The sequence below is a fragment of the Lissotriton helveticus genome, chromosome 2_1 (assembly GCF_964261635.1).
Source record: "Lissotriton helveticus chromosome 2_1, aLisHel1.1, whole genome shotgun sequence".
Classification (NCBI taxonomy): domain Eukaryota; kingdom Metazoa; phylum Chordata; class Amphibia; order Caudata; family Salamandridae; genus Lissotriton; species Lissotriton helveticus.
This window is the reverse complement of record NC_136059.1, coordinates 36,933,076-36,956,741: the sequence shown is the minus strand read 5'-3', so window position 1 is coordinate 36,956,741 and position 23,666 is coordinate 36,933,076. Positions and strand designations below refer to the sequence as shown.

The window sequence follows — 23,666 nt, the reverse complement described above, 5'->3', positions numbered from 1 at the left end:
AGCACTCTACAACACCGGACCAACATACCTCAACAGACGACTCACCTTCTACATCCCGAACCGCCAGCTCTGCTCTGCAGACTTAGCCCTCATCACCATCCTCCTTATCCCAAGAACGACCTCCGGCGGCAGACCGTTCTTCCACCTCACCGCCAATACCTGGAACACCTTCCTCATTCTCCTACGGCAGACCCAGGACCTGCTAACCTTCAGAAGACTACTCAAGACATGGCTAGTCGAGCAGTAGCAGCACGCCCCCACCCCAACCCTCACCCCCCGCACCTTGAGACCCTCATGAGTGAGTAGCGCGCTTTACAAATGCTCTGATTGATTGATTGATTGTCATTAGAACAAGGCACCATCCGGGAATCAGGCAGGCTCCATGGGCCTCAAAAGCAGCCTGGTAAACACTAAAACTGGCCAAATAAGTACCTGAACTGTAGCAAACAACCACAGCTGTTTTTCACCCTAATCGACCATCCAGAAAGTTATCCAGCAGCTACAAAAAAAGCAAAACACCAGTCAAGTCATGGCTAACATGCCTGGGTATGCAAAGGAGAGGGAGCTAACATCCCTGGGTATAAAAAGGAGAGGGAGCTAACATCCCTGGGTATGCAAAGGAGAGAGAGCTAACATCACTGGGTATGCAAGGCAGAGGGAGCTAACATCCCTGGGTGTGCAAAGGAGAGGGAGCTAACATCCCTGGGTATGCAAAGGAGAGGGAGCTACATTTGTTGCTGCTCGCTTCCATTTTATCTCGTGGACTCTCAGGCCAAGGGAACGAGGTGGGAGACAAGGATCTGACGTTTTGAACATTATCTGCGAGCCATGTCCAAAAACCAGGCTATAAGCCATAGGAGTGACAATTCCTCAAGCTGGTGAGGAATGAAGGTGAAATCTAATGTAACATTCCCACTGGAGTCAGTTGCCACCTATAAAGACCCAATCAAGTGCTCGAAGGAAAGGTTTGACCCGTAGTGTAATGTCGACTATGAAAGATACACAACATGGCATATCAAAGGGCTGAGGAGTCACTAGATATTACTGCTGCACGACTGTGAAAGTTGGTAACATATAGTGAATTTGATAAATTCAACAATGAAGAGTCAAAATAGCTGCAGATTTTTGAAGGCGCTACTGAGCAGTTTTCTGTACAGAGATCTAACAGAAAACACACCCTTGAGAGAACACTGCCCATGGTAAGGACGGGTGCCAGAGCTGCAGCAAATGCAATAAATATTGGACAAGGCCAAACGATGACACTAGATCAAGTGCACTGCCTGGGGGAGGCAAATCACCTGTGTGTCTGCAACATCAAACAAGCGCAGCAGCGCCTGCTGTCGCTGTGGATTGCCCCATCGCTGGGCATGTGCCCAGGGGAGGTTTGATAAAGGTGTTGGAAATGCAGCAAGTACTACTAGTTAGCAAGTGTAAGTAAAGCAAGGAATCCGAAGCCTAAAAGTGCTGTCACAGGCAGAAGATAAAACAAACTTGCCATGTCAGACACATGGATGCACCCAACCAAGGCTGGCTCCTGTGTCCGTTATTCCCAGGAAGGTCAGGGGGTGAGTATCTGTGCCTCATGCCTGAGGCATCTGAGCGGCAGTCGGAACTCATTCAAAAGATGAAGCAAACACCGCAGGGTACCTCAGAGTGGGGACTCAGTGATGCTTGCACTGGACAGCGGTGCAGCCTGCATCATGATGGGGAGAACTAGCCACTACAGTGCCTGTCCAGTGAGGCTTTCCAACGGGGGCCAAGGCACCCAGTTACAAACGCAGGGAAGTTCGAGACACTAACGGGAGGCGTCAAATCCCTGCAAGAAGTACTTGTCGCAAAGAGTGCGGTTCTGGCGCAGTCTCTTGTCAATAATGTCACTGCACGGCTTGTGGTACTCACTGTGACGAGGCTCGTGTCCTCCAGACACTGCTTTATGTAGAGGCCACCCACTGCGGTTTCAAGGCTGAGGACACTGGGGTACAAGTGTCTCCACATCACTTGGGCTTTCAGTGTATCCCATGAAGGACGGGTGCTGATGCAACTTTAGCCTCAGGAAGGAATATAAAGCTGCCTGGAACAGGACACGATTGAGCCGGCCAATGGTGTGACCCCATGGTCGGCTACACATGAGCGGACACAAGTAAAAAACACGTGTGTGCAGACATGTGTCCCCTAGCAGCCAGCGAGAGGGCGTGGCCCCCAGTCACACATCTCACCGGCATTAGCGGGCCTGCATACTGTGCACACTAGGTGTCTCCAAGAATGATAAAGTGATCGCCCTTAAAATGGTGAGAAGTCAATTGGCCCATAGCCTCCTTCTGAACCCATGGGTCTTATTGTAGGTTTGGGTATTTGTCAGTGGAGAGGGGCGCGACGGGACTAAGAGCGGCACTGACTTCTGCCCCCTGAACCCCGCAGTGGTTGTAGTGGTGCCTCCTGTGGAGAGGACGAGTGCACATTGTTGTGTCGTCATGCCTGGTGTACCTTCGCCCCAAGGTTAGGCCGGGTAGAGGAAGGGGAGAATCCGCGGGTGGAAGCTGCAGTTAGTTCGGGTTTGTAAAGGGAAGAATAAAGACATGCCCTCCCAGACCGCCCGTGTCTGTCTTTCTTGGGCGCGGGACATGAAACTGGAGGGTGGGATGAGTCACCCCTCTCTCTAGTCCTGCAAGCTACGAGGGAGCGTGCGCTGCCACAAACACGAGCGGAGCGCCCAAACAGACGAAAGGGACATTGTGTGTATGTGGCCCGAAATCGAGGAGATGTACCTAATGGCTAAACACTAAAGGCAGAACCACGACCCCACGAAGAGACGACACGCGAGCAGGGATAAGCTCTTTGACAATTTTCGGCGGGCATTTTGAAGTCAGGCACGTTCCATTGGCCAAGCTTGGTCCTGATGCGGTGGCCATTTTGAAGTCAGGCAACACAGTAAAAAGATCCCTGAGGCCTGCAAAAGTGACACTAAGCGGCTGCGGGCGCCACTGAAACTGCATTTGCGCCCCACCATGTCGGACCCTGACTCTTCCCAGCATGCTGCGCCTGGCCCGACACACAATGCCCCGCCGTCTGGACTGATGCTCATGGAAGTTTCATACCTGCGCCCCCCTGAGCCACTACCATTGACGTCTGGCAACAGCATGGGCCCCGCGTGGAAGAGCTTGCTCGAGGACTTTAAGGATTGCATGAAGGGGTCACAAGTCCGTAACTCTGAACAACATCTCATAGCCCTATGCAATCTTGTAGGTAAAGACATTGGACAAATCATTAAAGACCTGCCACCAGCCAGCACTGCGTCATGTGAGAGTGAGAAAGAAGCGTTGAATAAGACGTTCCTTCCCAAACGAAATTTAGATTATGAGCGCTACACCTTCAACCTCGCGTCTCAGGAGCGAGACAAACCCATGGGCGATTTCATCTCCCGCCTCAAGCGTCTAGCCCGCCATTGTGAGTTCAACAACTTCAACACAGACAACGCGCTACGTCTACGCATCATTGACGGATGTCAATCTGACTCACTACGCCGTCGACTTCTGAAGAAGCACTACACAGATGAAATAGAAGAACTCACCCGCATTAATGACCAAGTCGAAGAGCACGCAAAGAAAATGGAGGCCAGTAAATCCCAAAAAAAGTAACAAGCCCTCCACGTGCATTCTCATGCAGAACCAAGGCGTCGTTCAGACCGACACACATCGGGAAGATTCGTAGGACAGCCTCATATGAAGTTGCCCCGCCGGGGGACACAGAACAGTCACTCCCGTAGACAACCTTCACAATGCTTCCGGTGTGGCCAAGACTACCCTCATACGGGTCAATGTCCAGCCATTGGGCAACAATGCCATCGATGTGGAAAAGACAACCACTTCAAAGCCGCCTGTTAAGCTCGTCGCACGAAACCGAGACAGACCACAGGATCACGTCACCATGCAAGGGCTGTACAAGGCCGGAGAGACCACTCAACAAGCTCGTCCAGGTCCAGTACCCAGTCACACAGCTCTTACCGATCTCAACGCTCAACATCCAGAGAATCGTCCTCCCTCACTTCCATATCACAAGACAGCGATGAATATGTATGTATGGTGGCAGACCCAGATAGACTGAAGAAGTACCCGCTACTCCACATCTGAATAGGAAGTCAGTCAGTCAGTCAAAAAAACTTTTATTCGATTAATTAAAATCATAAAAAGTACATACAAACAAAACAACACAAAACTAATAACATTTAGTATGTACATATGGATATTACACAATAAAATACCTCAGGATAAAGTCAATAATCCATGTAAAATAGATATGAACAATTTCAATAAAAATATCTAAAAATCAACAATTCATTTGACATCAAGTGTAAAAGATCTTTTCTTCTTAAGGCACACAGCAGCAGCAAGAAAACTACCAACACCATACATAATCCACGGTTCATCTAATAGTTGAAGATACAGTAGTGCCGGTCTTGCCTGCAAGAACCCTTTTCCCTTCAGGAGCGAAACTATGAACTTCCTCCGGGTATCAGTAAAAAGGTCACAAAAGAGCATAAAGTGCAAGGTGTCCTGTGATGAAAAAGGATCACACTTACATAGGCTGGCGTCTTCTGTTTTACACCACCCTATGCTATCCCCCAGAATAAGTGAATCATGTTCAGTCGAAACCTAGTCAGGAGCCACCGATGGAAGTGATTGGTCACGATCTTTAAATAGAGCTCAATCAATGGAGAGGTATTTATCAAATAATGAGCCCTAAACAAAGGATTTTGAAGCTCCTGTTCCTCCCGTTCCATCATCTTTGAGTTAAAAAAATTGGGTCTTAACCCACTTCACATTTTCAACTTTTCTAATCCCCTCCGGGTTATGATAAAGGTCTGGGCGTCCCAACTTAGTAAACATAGAATTTACATATGACAGCCATTGAATACTTGTAGCCTTGTCCAATGAAACACAGTCCCGTAGGATTAAATGTTTCAATGTTATGTCAGGGTTAAGCCAAGTCTTAAGCCAACAGACCAAGGGTGCTACTTTCAGTAAGTTAATCACATAGAAGAGGTGTGGCGCCGCGGCCAGGGCGACTGACGCTGGAATCTGGGGACCACGGTTCGATCCCCGGCTCCGGCGGCAGGTCAGCCCAGCACCATGTGACTCTGGGCAATAGCTCGCTTAATCTTCCCGACGGCCCTCCAGCGCCTAGAGACCCTTACGGGTGATTGTGCGCTTTACAAATGTGGACTTTACTTTACTTTACTTTAGCCCAGACCCAATTCATGATGAATAGCAAATGTTGGCGTTGATTGGGGAACAGACTAGAAGGGTGCGTAAAAAACTATTTTCGGCCAACTGCACCCCTTCCACTTGTTTATAGCCCCAAATTGCAGCGCCATACGTAGCAATGGCCAGGCATTTAGCTCTATAGATGGAAATAATGGCTTCAAAGGGCCTAGCTCCCAGACGCTGTGCAGATCTAACTACAGAATTGTTTTTTTAATTTATATTGGGGAACCCATGAGCCTCTCTCGTCAAAGAGTACACCCAAATAAGTAAAAGAGGGTACTCTAGACACCACAGCTCCATTACAGGTAAAATATTTAATCTTTCTAGTTCTATGCCCCGCAATCATAACATGAGACTTAGCAATATTCACTATTAGATTCAGAGAACACATAAAACCCCCAAAGGCATCCAAAAGCCTCTGGAGACCCACGGCAGTTCGGCATAATAAAACAGCTTCATCCGCGTATAGGAGAACTGGGATGGAAAGTGTCCCTACACGCGGAGTATCCAAACTTGCCTGGGCCAGTGTTTTATCTAAATCATTTATATATGATAGGGTAAAAAGCAGAGGGGCCAGGATACAACCCTGTCGCACACCTCTGCAAGATTTAAAAGGTCTTGTACAATTGCCATCCTGAGTGACCCTGACTGCAGCCGATAAATCCTGGAGTAAGTCTGCCAAAAAATATACGAGACTTGGATCAATGCCCAATTCAAGTAAAATGGACCATAGCTTCGATCTGTTAACCAGATCGAATGCTGATGTGAGCTCCATAAATCCCATATACAGGGACCCCTCCTTGGCTACCGTGTATTTGCTTATTAATAGATGTAAATTAAGTCATTGGTCCATAGTACTTCTCCCTTTTCTAAAGCCATATTGCAAATTAGATAAAACCACGTTTTCATTAACCCAATCAGTGACCTTGGCCAAAATCACTTTCCCTAAAATCTTAACTACAGAATAAATCAGTGATATTAGTCTGAATTAACGTGGGTCACCTCTATGGCCTTTTTTAAATATCGGGATGATTATTGACCTAGACCAAGACCCAGGAGCACCATGATCGACTACAGCATTAAACTGAATAGGAAGTCACTCAGCCAAGTTTGTTTTAGACACAGGCGCGCATCACTCAACTACATCTTCCCCACTGAATACCAGAGCATGAATACCAAGCCGAAACTGGAGCCAGCCTCAGTGCGGGTCTACACGTGGATATCCAGAGAACCATTGCCGTGTCTAGGGCAATTTCGTACCACAACGACCTACAAGGATAGGAAAATCCAAGCGTACATTCACGTGATTGAAGGTCCTGAAGCAGCAGACGGCCTCCTCAGTTTACCAACGGCGGAATGCCTGCATCTAGTCGAGATCTTATACAAAGTAGACGATTCGCCAGACATTGTCAACAAAGTTCCCGAAACTGTTCAAAGGTCTAGGGAAGTTCGCCCATTTCAAAGTCAAGCTACACATCAATGAGCAAGTGACACCAGTGGCACAGCATCACCGGAAAGTGCCTTTTCACTTACAAGTGGTAGATGATGTACTCCAAGACCTACTAAAAGCAGACATCATAGAGAGATCATCAGGACCCACTCCGTGGGTGTCTCCTGTAGTGGTCGTACCCAAGAAGGGCCAAGACATCAAAGTACGTTTGTGTGTTGGCATGCGAGCCCCAAATAGAGTCATCGAATGGGAGCGACACTCAGGACCCCACATTAGTGACATGATCACACGCCTGAATGGAGCGACAGTCTTTTCGAAATTAGACCTCAACAGGTGATACCATCAACTGGAGTTACATGAACAGACACGTTACATCACAACATTCACCACACACCAAGGAATCTTCCGGTATAAACGCCTCAATTTTGGAATCTCCTCTGCTGCGGAGATCTTCCAGGAGGCTGTCAAACGAGTGATACAAGACATTCCAAATGCTTTTAATTACAGCGACGACGTTCTGGTTTTCGGTGAGACCCAGAAAGACCACAACAAAGCACTGGAAATCAGAAGGATCACAACAAAGCACTGGACCGGGTCTGCCACGCCCTACTCACCACCAACCTCACACTCAATCTGGAAAAATTTAAATTCCACAAGTCGACCCACATTTTCTCAAAGGAGGGCATGAAACCGGACCCTGACAAGGTATCAGCGCTCTCGGACACTCCACAACCACAGGATGTCAGTGATGTTCGCTCGTTCCTAGGGATGGCCAGCTACTGTGCCCGGTACATCAAGGATTATGCCACAATCAGTTACCCTCCCAGAGAACTCCCTCTACAAGGACAAAGCTTTCAGTGGTCAGCTGCGTGTGACCGAGCTTCCCACAAAATCAAGGCAGTAGTAATTTCAGCCACTCTCCTTGCCTACTTCAACCCCAAACGAAAGACTGAAAGCACTGTAGATGCCAGCCCTGTCCGGCTAGGGGCGATTCTAGCGCAATATGATGATGAAGCAGACCAACATCACATCGTCGCGTATGCCAGCCGCAGCCTCACTGACACCGAAAAAGCCTATTCCCAACCAGAAAAAGAAAGTCTGGCAGTCGTGTTGGCGTGTGAGCATTTTCACCTCTTTGTATATGGCAAACACTTCACACTCATCACTGACCACCAAGCGCTGATCACCATCTTTGGGAACCCCAAGGGGAAAATGCCTCCGCGAATCAAACAGTAGGGCCTCCGCCTGCAAGACTATACATACACCATCATTCACAAACCAGGGAAGGCGGAGAATCCGGCAGACTACATTTCACGGCACCCCCAGGCTCTGTTGCAGGCGCGTCACTCTGTAACTCAAGAATATCTTCACTTCGTCATTGACCGAGCCTGCCCACAGACTGTTCCACTTGAAGCCATCATCGAGGCATCGGCAAATAACGCCACAATACAAAATGCCATACATCGTGTTCACACCGACTCGTGGCGACATCTAGAAGACCTGAAGATAAGTGACACCATCAACATGCAGGAACTTGCGGCATTCAAGCACGTCAAAGATGTACTTTCCATCAGGGACAAAGGCCTACTTTTACGAGGTCAGAGAATTGTCATCCCTACCCAGCTGCGACAGGGAACCGTAAATCTGGCACACGAAGGACATCGAGAGGTAGTAGCCATGAAGAAAGCGCTGCGAGAGCGTGTCTAGTTCCCCTCCCTTGACCAGATGGTAGAGTCCACACTCCGAGACTGCCCACACTGTCAACAAGTAGGGCGAGATGAACCACATGCCCCCCTGCAGATGTCAGACCTCTCAGATAGTGCCTGGCAACATGTAGCCGTTGATTTCTTTGACCCGCTGAAGTCAGAAAAATACATCATCGTTATCATGGATGAATATTCCCGCTTCCACATCGCTCCCCAGATTGCCTCCACTAAAGTGACCACCGTCATACCTGCAATTGATGAAGCTTTTACCGCATGGGGCATCCCCATAGTGGTGAAGACTGACAATGGTCCACCATTCAATGGACAAGAATGCGCAGATTTTGCGAGACATCTTAATTTCAAACATTGGAAAATCACTCCCCTGTGACCCCAAGCAAACGGAATGGTGGAACGATTCATGGCCACTATTAAAAAGACAATGCAACAAGCTGAGCTAACCCACCGTGATATTCAGCCAGCAGTAAACTAAGTACTAGGAGCATACAGGACCCCTCCTCACAGCACCACAAACCAATGCCCAGCCACCCTGATGCTTGGGCGGGCCCCTCGCACCAGGATACCAACCACAAATGCAGTTACACAGTTCAGAATCACAATTTCAGAGCACGACACCCTGGTAGAATTGGATCGAAACAAGAAGGCAAAAATGAAGGAATACACCGATCACCGCAGACACGCCAAGACATCCGACATCCAAGAAGGAGACTGGGTGCTGGTAAGACAAGAAAGGAAATCCAAAGCAGACAGCCATTACCACAATCACCCACTACAAGTAACGAGAAGGAAAGGTACTATGATCACAGCTGAGTCAGGAAGCAAAAGAGTGACCGGAAATATGTCACATTTCAAAAGGTGCAACCCAACAGCCTACATCTGGGCTTGGAGACCTGACTGTGACACAGACTTGTCAAGACAAGAAGAAAGCAGCCATGAAGAGCCCATACGGACCTCAGAGACACATGATCAGAGAAGTGAACACCCCCACGGTCAATCACAACCCAGCCGACCACGACGGGACATTTGGAAACCTATCCGATTCATTGAAGAACTATGGGAGAGACGCTGAACATCTAAAGTACAAAGGAGGGAGATGTTGTGTTGTCATGCCTGGTGTAGCTTCGCCCCAAGGTCAGGCCTGGTTGTGGGATGAAGGGGAGGAGCCGCGGGTGGAAACAGCAGTTAGTTCCAGTTTGTAAAGGGAAGAATAAAGATGTGTTCCCCCAGACCGCCCGTGTCAGTCTTTCTTGGGCGCGGGACATGAAACACATGATGAGGGTCGCTCTTCCCTGCAGTCCCACCAGGTAGGTTTGTTGGGGGCGTCACTTGGTTCTTGCATCCGTGTATGCCCTCGCAGCCTGAGGCCTCGGTTTCCCTTTGCACCGCTCTATATTTGCGCACTTTTGCCTGTTTTGATTCCCTTTACCTTAACCAGATTCCAGAAGATGCCAAATTCCGACTTATATATGGGCTGTTATAAAGACATGGACTTTCCAAATCTCTATTTTAAATGAATTTTTAAATAATTGTTGGACAGAAGTAGTTTGTAGAATAACTGTGTAACAATTCCACCAATGATTTTATCTGATAATACAAGTATGTAGTAGTACTATTTAAAAATGTCACTTGGTGTAATGGTTTTTGTTTTTAAAGACCGATCACTTAAATTAAAATTTAACTAGATTCCCTGCTAGAACTGGCTCAAATAAGACATTATGACCAGGAAACAATAACAAACGTACTTCGCTTATTATACATTTGTTGTTGTGTGCCTAACTTACACCCACACCCCTCGTGCAGCTCTTCAGACACACTTCCCTGCTAGTTCACAAACGCCTCTGCCAGATTGGCATTGGGCCGTTCGGGTGAGGACGCCGGTACTTTATGCAAAAAGAACAATTGATGGACCGAATGCAGAACAATGTCATACATTCACCCCAGTACAGAGATCTGGGCCTAAATCCATCGCCTTTTTGCTCGCCATTCCAGTTTGGTCCCAGCCATATGCAAATCAGTCTTGACCCTGCGCCCAATTGGAACAGTCCAGCCCGAACTGCCAGGCCAGGTCCTCCCTGAACTGGAAACAAGCATCTTGGGACCGGTTTCGGGCTATCAGCCCTCATCAGCCAGGATAGCTTTACAATTGTGTGTCTTTTTGCTGACGTTAATTTATGTGCAAGACACCGGTGACAGCTTGTGTCCTTTGTATGCGCGGGCTCATGACACTGCGACCTCTGAGGGGCACCATCGACCCCCCTGCATCTTGCACTCGTTATTGTTCGAACTCTGGGCGTTAAAAATGACAATGTTTTTTTACTTTTGCTTTATTTTTTTTCTTTAATACCAATGGCAATAGCACTATAAAAATATAATGACTCCACTGCAAATAATAAAGTATGTAAAAACATTGCCATTTTCAACGCCAACAGCTCTAACTTTAACAAATGCACAAACTATTGTATTGCAAAGGCTTGTTAGGTGGAGGCCCCTTCTCTCTAGCTGGCCGTTTATTCTCATCTGTAGGTTTTGCATGCACACTGGTACTGATTGCAAAAGCTGGCACTGTCCATATCTCAGGTGAACCCTTCTTTTCTCTTCGCAGCGGTTTTGCTGTTGGAATTTACACCACAAATTCGCCGGAGGCGTGCCAGTACGTGGCAGGAGACAGCAATGCCAACATCCTCGTTGTGGAGAACCCGAGGCAGCTGGACAAGATCCTGCAGGTGAGTGGGTGGCACCTGAGGGGTGCTGTGTGTGAGGGCACGGGGTGGAATCCCGTGCTGGTGGATAAGGAGAACGGGTAAACACAGTCCCTCCTGCCTGTCGTGGGCGCACTGCTGACAGGGGCGGACAGCGGATAAACACTGTCCCTCCCATCAGGGGCACACTGTTGACAGGGGTGGACAGCGGATAAACACAGTAACTCCTGCCCGTCGTGGGCGCACTGCTGACTGGGGCGGGCAGCTGATAAACACAGTCCCTCCTGCCCGTCGTGGGCGCACTGCTGACAGGGGCGGACAGCGGATAAACACAGTCCCTCCTGCCTGTCGTTGGCGCACTGCTGACGGGGGCGGACAGTGGATAAACAGTCCCTCCTGCCCGTCGTGGGTGCACTGCTGACAGGTAGGACAGCGGATAAATACAGTCCCTCCTGCCAGTCGTGGGCGCACTGCTGACAGGGGAGGACAACGGATAAACACAGTCCCTCCTGCCCGTTGTGAGCGCACTGCGGACAGGGCGGACAGCGGATAAACACAGTCCCACCTGCCCCTCGTGGGCGCACTGCTGACAGGGGCAGCAGCAGTGACTGCTGAAAGCTGCTGTGACCTCCGGTGCATCAGTCTCCACCCTGAGGCACCACAGGGTTTCAACGGGCAGAGTATGACAGGCCTCATTGTCATCATGAATCTTTATTTGGATTGCTCCAGTATTGGAACTTTCATAGATTTTCATGCTTTTGTATCATTCCCCGTCGTCGGAATGGGAGTCTCGGTAACAAGATAACATAGCAGTAGGTACAAAAGAGAAAGAAAAAGGCCTAGGTCTCATTCCCTTTTGTAGCATATCCGCCTCTTTTTGTAAAAGAGACCAAACTAAGCATCAGCCAATCAGAAGAGCCTCACCCCATAGAACCCTCCTAAAGGAACCTCAGAGCCTCAAGTTTTCTACCGCACTTTGTGCTTAGGGAGTCTCCTTTGAGCTCTGCTTAATCTCTGCTCTTTTCAGAAGTTTTCTTCAGGATTTCTCTTCAGAATTGTTGGCTGTCCCTTCCAGGATGTCTGATAAGGAGAAGAAGAAGGCCCTTTTCAAGCCACGTTCCACCTGTGGCAAGAAAAGATTCTTTATTGAGGATAAGCATAAAGATTGTATTTAATGCCTCTATCCTGATCATAAGGCAGCGGACTGCAAGATCTGCCACACCTTTTCTACCAAGACTCTCCGGGATCGTGAGAGTAGGCTTCTTACCTGGCTCCAGAAGTTGAAGTCCAGAAAAGACACAGTCTCCAGTGACAGTGAAGACTCTTCTTCAGCCTCATCTACAAGGAGGTCAGTCAAAAGGGGTAGGGTTTCCCCTTCTCCTTCTATGGAGCATTCATCTAAAGCCTCAAACCAGACCCCCAGAGAGTCTGAGAGCCAGGGTCCGGTCGAATCTCCTCATACTTTTCAAGTGCACATCCAAGTCATTGTCTGTTAGATAGATGTCATCGACATAAGATAATGCCTCCTCATCATATGTTTGTAGTAACTCTGTTACTCTGGCTGAAAATAACCCTGGACTATTCTTGAATCCTTGGGGGAGACGGCAAAAATGATGCTGTGTCCCCATGATTGAGAAAGCGGTCAAGTACCTGCTTTCTGGTGCGATGTTTTGACAGAAGAAACCGTTAGAAATATCTAATGTGGTTTTATATTTTGCGCACACTATGCTATTCATCAGTGCTGCACTGTGTGCATTTTGTACTGCAAAAATTTTGTAACAAGAGTTTAAGTGTCTGTATTCCAAAACTAGACGATACGTATTGTCTGGTTTGGAGACAGGAAACAAAGGATTGTTCATGGACAAGGTGCATGTTTCAATCACCCCTTGGTATTCAAGTTGATCTAAGATCTCCCTGACCTGTTTTTTAGCTTCTTGCTGAACTGGATACTGCCTCTTAGCAGTAGGTTGATTTTTTAACTGGATCTTATGGTGAGGAGAGTCCTCATCCCATCCACCATGATTTTTATATAATGCTGGAGCCTGGGCCACAGCCCATTTTCTGGCATAGGTGTATTTTTTATGAATAGGAATATGATTTGAGAAGGCTGGAATAATGATTTCTTCGCCGTGTGGGCACTCCCTAACAAATTGAGGTGGCCAGTCCTTTTCAGCTAGAAGAAAGTCATAACCCCTAGAGAGCTTCTCCCAAAAGAGTGATTTTATTTTCCTAGTTATGTCCCCCTCCATCCGGAGTGGTACTTCATATAACTTATGGGGTACACTAACCCTGGTGTCGGCAGTTTCAACTTGAATGCATTCATTCAAGTCCACTGTCTCCAGATGATCCTTCAGGATCCTGCGAGCTATGGTGACCTCTGCTGCGCTGTCCAGCATTGTCTGGGCCCACTCCTCGTTCTTGAGTTGTGTCCTCAAGATCTTCAACATGTCTGATTTTTAGACCTGCTACCTTCTTTTTGGCGAATTGGGTTTTCTTATTTTTTAGAATGTGATGATCGTCTTTGGACACCAAAAGTTGGTTTCTGAGACCTAGCTCGTGGCAAGGTAAATGACCGGATTGGTCAGTGGTACCTTACAAGAAAGAAAAATTTCTTTCTAGTGTCCCCTCACTCACCAGGGTTGCCCCACGGTGACATGCTTCATCATTGGGGTCCTCCCAGTTCTCTACGAAAAGGGGCGTGCTGCGACTCACGGACTACGCAGGAGCACTTTAAAGTGAAAGACTATGTGTTGTGCAAAACAAGTGGTGGAGTGGGTGTGGGTGAGCCAGCCAATCTCCCATTTGGACAGTTCCTAAGGCTGAGGAGGAACTGTACTGAAAAACAGGACTACCTCATACAAGCTGAAGATTTGAGCGCGAAATTAAAAGAAAGGAACTATCCGACTAAACTGATAAGGAATGCTAAAAAGAGGGCTGGCAATAACCATTGTGATGCACTTCTGGAACCCAATGTAAAAAAAGACACGGAGAACAAAAGACCCATCTGTATTACAACTTACAACAAAGTATCAGATCAGGTAACAAAAATAGTAAAGAAACATTGGCCGATCGTCAACAGTGGAGACCTGAATATACCTCTACCTATGTTCAGCCATCGCAGAGGGAAGAATCTGAGAGACCACTTGGTCCTCACTCGACCACAGTCTGCAAACACCACTATCAGACACCAATCTCTACCAACGGGCCACTACCTCTGTAACAACTGTAGCGTATGTCACTTAACATCCACCACCAAGACAGTTACCTTTAACAACAACACCACATGGCAGCTGAATCAGATGTCCAATTGCAATACTAGTGGAGTTGTATACCTGATTACGTGCATCTGCAACTTACACTATATCGGAATGACGACACGCAAGATCAGTACCCGAATAGTTGAGCACAGGAGCAACATCCGGTGCAAACGGGCAACCACGCGCATGACAAATCATTTCATTGAGAAAAATCACACACCCAATGATCTGAGATGGGTTGTTCTTGAAGTTGTGAAAACAAAGGATAATCAAGAAATAATACTCCATGAGCGAGAACAACGGTGGGTGTTCAAACTACGTACGGACACACAGGGTCTCAATGATGACATTCCGTGGGGTGCCTTTACAAACTAACCTGTTTATTCCTTCCTACTTCTCTGTAGGAATAGTTGAAAAAGGTGGACCCCCGTGGGTTCAGACACCTATGTCAGTGCTATTGAACCTAAGTAAATTTTCATCTGGTTAATTACCTCTGTTATAACCATTTGATGATTGTAGCATTATTCTGACTATGTTGATGTAGACATTACAAGGGCATCCCAACTAACTTGTGAGATACTATGTACCTAGGTTTTTACCAAAAAAACATCCCCTTAGGAGTCCTACACCCAATAAATAAACCCCATCTTCCAGTGAATACTATACCAACACTGAATAACCTCCAGTGATCTGAAGTTCCTACATCCTAAATACTAATTGTAGGTGATAATTCACCGACAGCGTTGTGTTCCACGTTTTTGGATTAATTAAATTTATGAAAATCCCCATCGTTCGAGTTGCGTATTACCAAGACCAGTTGCACCTTACTTTGGACCATAATCAACCAACTCGCTTCCAGAGGTTATCTCACACCTCTCGCTTCAATAAGCATGTCAGTAACTATGATTACATCCCAAAACGTCCTATGACTCTTCTGGTAATTTTACATTGCACAGAACGAGTGTAAAAGCATTAAAAATGTAAAAAGGCATTATAATTAGTATATATTTTTTTCCTTGCTTTAGTTATCCCTTCGCGCTATAACGATCAAGGTTTTGTCAATATGCTTTATTATACCATCAAATGGCATACTCCCAAGATGGCCGCCGCGACCGCCGGTCTAACGGTTCTAGGAGTCACCCGGAAGCCTCATTTTACTTAACCGGACCGGAGAGGCAATCAAGCAATATGCGGTCCCGGGGAGGCTGACTATAGGTAATCCCGAGCGCTTTCACCAACCAGGAAGTAAGTAACTTGACTTTACGAAACTTGCCAAGACGGATGAATATCATTCCGTTTTTGTGCACATACCGACATTTTGTTCCACGCAATGCGGTTTTCACTGATCTCTCCCCAATCTTTTTTACCTTCTTACGGACCTATAGCAGTGTGTCCAGGAGGTGGAATCGATCCCCAGTGAGACCATGAAGTGCCAGTGAGCACAGCATAAAGTAAATATTGAGAGTCTTATTATTTTGTATGTTTTTAGTTTAGTGTCACGTGTGTCTAGCGTTTTGGTCACTTTTAGTTTTTGTCTTGTTCTATGTGTGTGAATTCACAATCACTCCATGTGGCAATTGATTCAGACTTGGCATGGATGTATTCTAAAACGAACGCATGCTATAATCTTAAAGCATTTACTTTTATTACTATCTATTTTCCGCAACTAGGGACATAGGAGTGGCAAATGCAGGGCTGGTCCCGGCATGGTCCTGATGAAATGCTAGGGGTAGCATGAAACATGTTGACCTTTCACTGAATCAATCCTCATTACAGGTTGAATAACAGTGATTCTAACCCCATTTTTAATATACCTGCCTAGGAGCATAATAAATGTGTTGAGGCCCACTAAGCATGGTATTTTTAACTCACCCACACCCACTCCACCACTTGTTTTGCACAACACATAGTCTTTCACTTCAAAGTGCTCCTGCGTAGTCCGTGAGTCGCAGCACGCCCCTTTTCGTAGAGAACTGGGAGGACCCCAATGATGAAGCATGTCACCGTGGGGCAACCCTGGTGAGTGAGGGGACACTAGAAATACATTTTTCTTTCTTGTAAGGTACCACTGACCAATCTGGTCATTTACCTTGACACGAGCTAGGTCTCGGAAACCAACTTTTGGATTCCTTTTTTGTGCGCTAAGTATTTGGAGGGCGACCTAGTCTCCTATTCCTCCTTCTCCCCCGGTCTTATATCCGATCGTCTTTGGACTTCACGCGTTCTTCTTTGTGTTCTGATCGTCCTCTTCTTTCAAATTTCTGCAAAGAAGTCTGAAAGGTACGAGAGGAACATGTATCAGTATCTTGATATCTATAAGGTTTTCTCAAACTATCCCTATTTCTGAGGTTATATCTCTTTTCAGAGGGCTCCCTTTGAGGAGACCTACCTCTTGATTGGGAACGCTTCTCTTTAGGAAAGGACTGTCTAGTATTTTCCCACTTCTTTTTAGGAGTAGTTAGATTGTTTTTGATAAAAACTTTTTTAGGATTTTAAATCAGCTCAGGTTTTACTTGTTTCCCACCCAAACTATCTCTTCCTAGTTCTTCATAGGATTTTTCAATAATCCTGGCAAGTTCATATGGTTTTTCAGTAATATCAAGTTCTTTTAATTTTTGGCGGATTGCCACGGATGCTGCTTCACCTTTAATGTTAGCTAATAATATAGCCGAGACTTGTTTGTAATCTTTTAGTAATTTCATACCAAGATTCAAGGCAGGTCTGGTCCGTATTCATTTTGAATCTGTTTCAGGACGTCTGTTATTACCGCCATAGATGGAACACCATGTGTTTTTGTGTAGATTGAAGCAAAGACTGTACCCCTAGTGTCACAGTCCTCCACGTGTGGTGCTATCCCCATTGGTAAACAGATTGTTAGAACCCTGTGTTTCTCATGAGGTGTACTATTGGGAAATACTGCCTCTATTTGAGTAATTTTTTGAGCTAACCAGAAGGGATGTGTTCCCGTTTTGCAGGTAATTTACCAATGACTGATTGTATAGTCTGTGGGTAAATTTTGTTTGTGTTCCCCTGATGAGGGGTGTGCTGTGGAATCCTTATAGCAGGTTGGACTGTTAGAGTCCGCATGACATATTGTACCAATTGTCTAGGTATTTTTATTAATTGTTTTAGCTGAGCTAACAGATCTGGACCTGTCATTCTTTCAATGTCAGGATGTGGTGAATAGCTGGCTAGTACCGGCCATGTTGCTCCCGGTCTACCTAGTGGACCGTGCCTGGTAATGTGATTTTGATGTTGTAGGGCGCCTTTAAACCAGAGCGGATGCTCTTAGTAAGTTAGTGGAATTTCTGTCGTGCCTGCGTGCGAGGACGTGGTTGGCAATCCTCAACTCCAAGTGGTTGGCAGAATCAATGCGCATGCGCGAAGGGCCGAGCATGCGCAGATACGTCATTCCCGACATTTAACCACCCCCTTCCCTGCATTGAATGCTTCGCGTTCCGTTCCGGTTCAGAGGACGTTTATAGTTCGTGTCCGTGTCACGGTGGTGGCGAGCAGCGGGATTCCGTCGGGACTTCGGCGGGCGTCGGGTCGTCTCCTGACAAGTAAGGTCTATTGCACCGAGATCGTTGTAGTGCGCACCTCTTTCATAGAGTGAGAGGTGCGTTAGTCTATTATCTCTCACAAGTACTTACACATTGTATATTAAGCCTCGGCAGCAGTTCCTTGAGCTACTAAGGGATTGGTTAATATAGTTTTTGCAGTTTGGTTTGAGTATTTTGTTTTCACGCGTAGCGTGTTAGATTTAAGGTGATTTTGGAAGACGGTGTTCTTCCCTGTATACTGACCGGGTCTAGTGGAGCATTGATACTAGTCCCTGCATTTGAGTCATAGTTCACCTGGAACTAGAGGAGTATTGATTCTAGTTCCAGTCTTTGAGGCTTTCTTTAATCCCATACACAGGTAGGCAGAAAGTTGTATTCTCCTCATTTACCTGTGTCTCACAGAGATAGGACATTCACTGTACCGTATATTACAGGATACAGAGACTACCATTCCTGGCTACCGGATCTTCCAACCCTAAGTACATGTTGCCAGCTCTCTTATCTCACCCCCGTAGGTAACTGTCTCGCAATCCTTAACTTTCCTACTACACTTAGTAAACACTACACTAACCATTGTTCTTTGTATTTACATAGGATTCCAGTATTCAGAGATTTGGTGGCTCCCAAGGAATAACAGCTTCTCCTCCCGTGTATGAAGAAACCTGTGTTTTCTTTTTCCCCCCACTTTCCTTGTTTTGTCTCCCTGTGTTCCCTTGACGGGCATCACTATCCTTGCTCAGTGATATTATTCTGGCAGGTGGTGAACCAATCAGGGGAGGCAGTGGAAAGAGCATCACCTTCCTGGTACTTCTGAGGCAACATTCGTGTCAAGCATTACAATTTCAACGACCTCGAAAGGAACGTATTCCGCTGGATGTTCCTCTATCTTATAGAAGTGGAACACGTGTTGTTGGATTTGCTTGTGGAAAGATAATCCATGAATAGAATACCTCTTTCTGCCGATATCCATGTGCCTCTATGACAAATATAACTCTACCACCTCTGGGTGATAGGCCATTTTCTATAAGCTTTATAGCTATAGTTTTTCTTAAGTTTTCCGGGATGATTATAGCATCATCGTCATCTTCATTAAACCCTGTATCATCTAAACTCGGTTGGTTTGCATTCACTGCAGCTCCACCGGTTCGGTTGTTGTCGCCGTTAACCGACATTGTTTAATGAGAATTTGCAGAGCAAGTTTCAAGGAAAAAAAGATAAGGTGCACAATATTTTGGAACACTGTATCCTTCAACGTTGAACAAAACCAAAAACGAATACATAGGATTTTCGTCCTACTCAGTTATGGCGGATTTTTTATCCTTCTATCCCACTCCGGACGTCTATTGAGTATTTTATGGGAAAAAGAGGTCTGTGTGAAAAGCACGACTGAGTTACTCTAGTATCTAGCATTAAATTAGTGCCTCACCAAACGTTGGGCGCCATGTAGTGTAGTTTCTATATTCCCAATAGGCTCTGCGCATTGGAATAATATATCCTATAGGTGTGACGTAGGACTTATGTCGACTAGGTCTCTATCGAATATATTAGACTTAATTGTGAGTGCCAACTAGCTCAGAGGTCACTAGAAACTTTCTCGAATGAACAAGAAGGGATTCGTTTCTGACAACCGCATAAACATGACAACTTTGTTTCCCCAAGATAAAACTGATCTTCAGAGTCGTGGAAACAATAGATAGATATTTCACCTAGTCAATTGTGCATGCTTCGTTTCACCAGAGGTGCAGAGGAATAGAGAGACTGGCGTTTTCAATAAAAAGTATTTATTGAACAGTCTTCTTTTTCTTGCAAGTAAAGTGAACTGCTACAATCGTAATACTGGCTGTAAAGTATAATGGGTACAGCAAGAAGAGTATTATAAAATAATACTGTAAAAGCATGGTATGGTTTCTAAGCCATAAAATACGTACATTAATAAATAAAGACTAAAAGTACTCAACTAGTGCTTCTAAAATACGCCTACCCCGATGTACCTAACCTGAGTATAGTACGAGGGAAGAAATAAATGTGGTGTAGCATAAGTTTAGTTTCTTTTTGCCAAGACTCTATCCAAGATTTCTCTTAGGGTCTAATCAGCTCCGTACCTTGGTTTAGAATGAAGGAGGTCTGGTATCTCTCTGTCTCAGGACTCGATTTCCCAACAACCTGCAAGGGTAGCTTGGAAACACTGGAGCTGGATTTCTCGGCAAGAGAAAAGACAGCGTCTCTCTCAGTGCGTCTGCTGGAGCGTCGGCTTCCTTCGGCACTTGTTGGGCTGATATGGCATCCACCCAGGATGATATTAAAGAGCTCCTGGTTCTTTGAAATCAGACCTTGGTTTGTGCCAGCTGGAAGTGAAAGGACGGAAGCCCCCTGGCTGGCAGACAACGTGTGTGTGCTGCTGAATTATGTTCCAGGGTCGGAAATTGCACCAGGGAAAATACATTGTTGTTCCGGCCTAGAGATAGTTGCCGGGACCTCGTGCAATCCCCCACTTTCCTGCACAGGTCACAAGAGAATAACAAGGAGAGCTGAGCCAGGGCCGCATCAAGGGGGTCTGGAGTCTCCGAGCCATGCACGACCTGAGCCATGAACTTCTTTGACACAAGAATTGTGCAACAACCGTGAAAATAGGATGAAGTCTCTTCAAAATTCAAGAAAGTCTTTCTTTAACATCCAGCGTTTCACCTTAATACTACATATATCCCTGCACTGAGGTCTATATTTAGTGATGATTTCTAAACATGGACTTAAAAATACTCAAGCTGCACCCACCCCCCCTGACAACCAGGCCATTTGTGAACCATTGATACAGCTACATTGTAGGCCAAGTCAAACACAAGCAGTCTTTGCACAGCACACATCCTGAACTGAAGTATTTGAAGCTGCTCTTGTGAAAATGAAGAAAAAGTAGTGACTTTAAAATAAAATATCCGCCAAGGATCACACAGTTTGGAAAAGATGGAAAGGTGCATTGAACGCAGGTTTTCTGGTTTCGATTGTGCAGCTCAAGCACTGGAGTACCACCTCTGCCGATAGGAGGGCAGACAGAAGCCGCATGAAAGGGCGGCTCGTTTAGGGCTTGGGCCAAGGAGCATCTCGAGCTGAACAAGAGCCAGGAATCTGGATCAAACTCTTCATTCAACTGAATATTTTTGTACTGAACTCTGGTTCCTGCACACAGCGCTGCTTTTCATCAGCAGTCTCTCCTTGGCCCTCTGCTTCTCTACCACCCCCTACTGGCTCCTCGTAACTTTCTACATCTTGCGCTCAGTGGACAGACCCCGATCTCTCCACGCACAATAAGACCTAACAAAAAAGAATGTGTCCTCAGTAATGCAACTGGTGCTCCTGTAAAGCGCTCCGATACCTTCGGGTTGAGTTTGTGCTGAATAAAACTGCAGAAGAGAGCAAGTAACACGGGTTACGCCTCCTGTGCCTGCTGTCTGCTGTCCAGGCAGACGCAACCGGATCAAATAAAATGTGTTGCAAAATATAGCGCGGACGTGTCAAGGCTGTATTCACAGCACGGGCTAATTCACTGGGGAAAAAAGAGTGCGCAAGCAAATGATAAATCAATAAAATAGTAGTTCGACATGTAACGGGGGCAGTAACCACAAAGCGAAAGAACACACCCAAAGGCAGGACCAAGGCCAATGTTTTACCAATAAAAATAAAAGACTACAGAAAGGCACTCAAAGCAGCAAACGGAAAGTGGTGTTATATTCCATATAGGTACTCTATATAGGCACAGGTAACATTATAGCCTTTCACCTATATCCTTTCCTACATGACATACATAACGGTTCTTAGGCACTGACCTTGTACCTAGATACAACACTGCATTCAGAACGCGGGTTTTTCCTTAGTGCGATACTCATACATTATGCATGAGGCGTCTTGGAAGCACAGCAGGACTCCCAACAGGATGAACATCTCCTGTATAGTATCTAAGTTAAAGTTCAGACCCAACGTCATTATTTTGGCCCACACAGTACCACAGCAAGGTAGGACCCCTGGGGAGACCTATGGGTATATAATACATAACATCTTGCTTTAGAAAGACAGTGGAAAATGTGACATCCTGGCCAACACACTGACCAGAGACGCCGAGGTTCCTGCATGCAGACGCTCCAGCTCGCAGTGGTCTAACATCCCTCGCAGGGTTTCCAACTCGAGACCAGGACGGGGTCCCATATTCTCTCATCCTCAGGTAATGGGGTTAACTATATCCTAGAGGGACTCTTGGCATAACACCTACACAGATGCTAGGTACGTTTAGGTACATCTAGTTAGGGAAGCATCGTAGGAGTACACACTTTTTATCATGTGTTTTTTATATACTTGTATGTATTCGTGATAATTGCAAGATGGTAGAGCTAAGCCATCCATTTACTTTATTAGCACTTCTGATCATACATCTCTTCTACTGTCTAATTGTTGTTGCAGCTCATCTATTCTACACTAGAATACCAACTGTTCAATAAATCCTTATTGACAAACGCCCTATATGTTTATTCTGTGTATCTAAGAGAAACTAAGTGAGCACGAGTGACTGAGCGAAAAATAGTATATTGTTTTCATGATTCTGAGGGATCAGGGTTGTCATGTTCTGAGGTTGCCAGAATCTATTCTCTCCCTGATAAGAGGAGATTCTAGTGGCACTGTGAGCTAGCTGATACAGACAGGCTAACGTATCCGGTGGGGGTGCATGGAATCAGTCTGCCACCAATCCCACAGTCTGTTATCAAAAACGCGCAGATCCTGTATAAGTTATATAGGAACTACACGACAGTGGTGGGCGTAGTCTTAAAAACCAAGTTGATTCAGCATGCCTTGCGAAGCAGCACACGGGCGCTCTGCTAGGCTCGACCTAAAAATGATAAAATTACACATAACAAAATGTGCCATATTACTCCACATCATATCTTTTATTGCTGCATAATTTAGTCGGGCCGGCTGCATAATCTGGTCCTCCCTACTGCATAATTCCAGTGGCCCTGCCTATAGCCAAAAATGCCTCGTGTTGTCGGTTGTGCCACGTATGGTGTTGCGCAGTTGATGCCCATGCTGTAGCTGCTCCTCTCCCGCAGTAAACTGATGCCCAGTAATGTAGACTCTCTGGGCTAGTGGAAGTTAATCTGCAAACCTGATTGTTTACAGGTTTCGTGTGAAAACTCCCAAATTTCTTGTCTGATTTTAATGCTCTCATTTCTGGGAAAAGATATGAAAGTTTTTATAGTTAATCCAACTATAATGGTTACATAGTTAATCTGAGCCTGTTCTGTCTAAGAGGTGTGATTTATGTGGAAAGCCACTCGTGATTTACCTTTCTTACTCCTTATCAGAGGTGTCCTGTGAACATACAAATTAATAGGAAGAGATTTCCTGTTGACAAGGTCTGAGCCAAAACTAACACTGGACTTTCTTTGTTATCCATTGGGCGCTGTGTGCACAGCACAGTCGCATGCTTCACCGGAGTCATTGCGGCTTATTCGTCATAGATGGGTGGAATCCCTTTGACATGCATGGAGTTGGACTGCTGTCCAGGAGAGTTCTTGCGATTGTGATTTAGACAACTATTCCCCAGCTTGTGGGGTTCATCTACATCTCTTGAACTGGCCTGTGGTTGACAGGTAGTGTCGGATTAGGAAGGTGGGCAGCTGGGCATTTGCCGATGGGCCGGCACCTAAGAGTCACTTGCGGGCCGTTTTT

General features: G+C 46.1%; 1 protein-coding gene across 1 annotated transcript in view; it reads left to right on the top strand.

The window, feature by feature from the left end:
* Positions 1-23,666, top strand: part of LOC144820048 (long-chain-fatty-acid--CoA ligase ACSBG2-like) — a 391,373-nt gene that overhangs the window by 24,437 nt on the left and 343,270 nt on the right. The window contains exon 4 of the mRNA XM_078677703.1: positions 11,038-11,158. Coding sequence (XP_078533829.1) covers positions 11,038-11,158 — 121 coding nt within the window. The remainder of the gene's footprint in view (positions 1-11,037; positions 11,159-23,666) is intronic.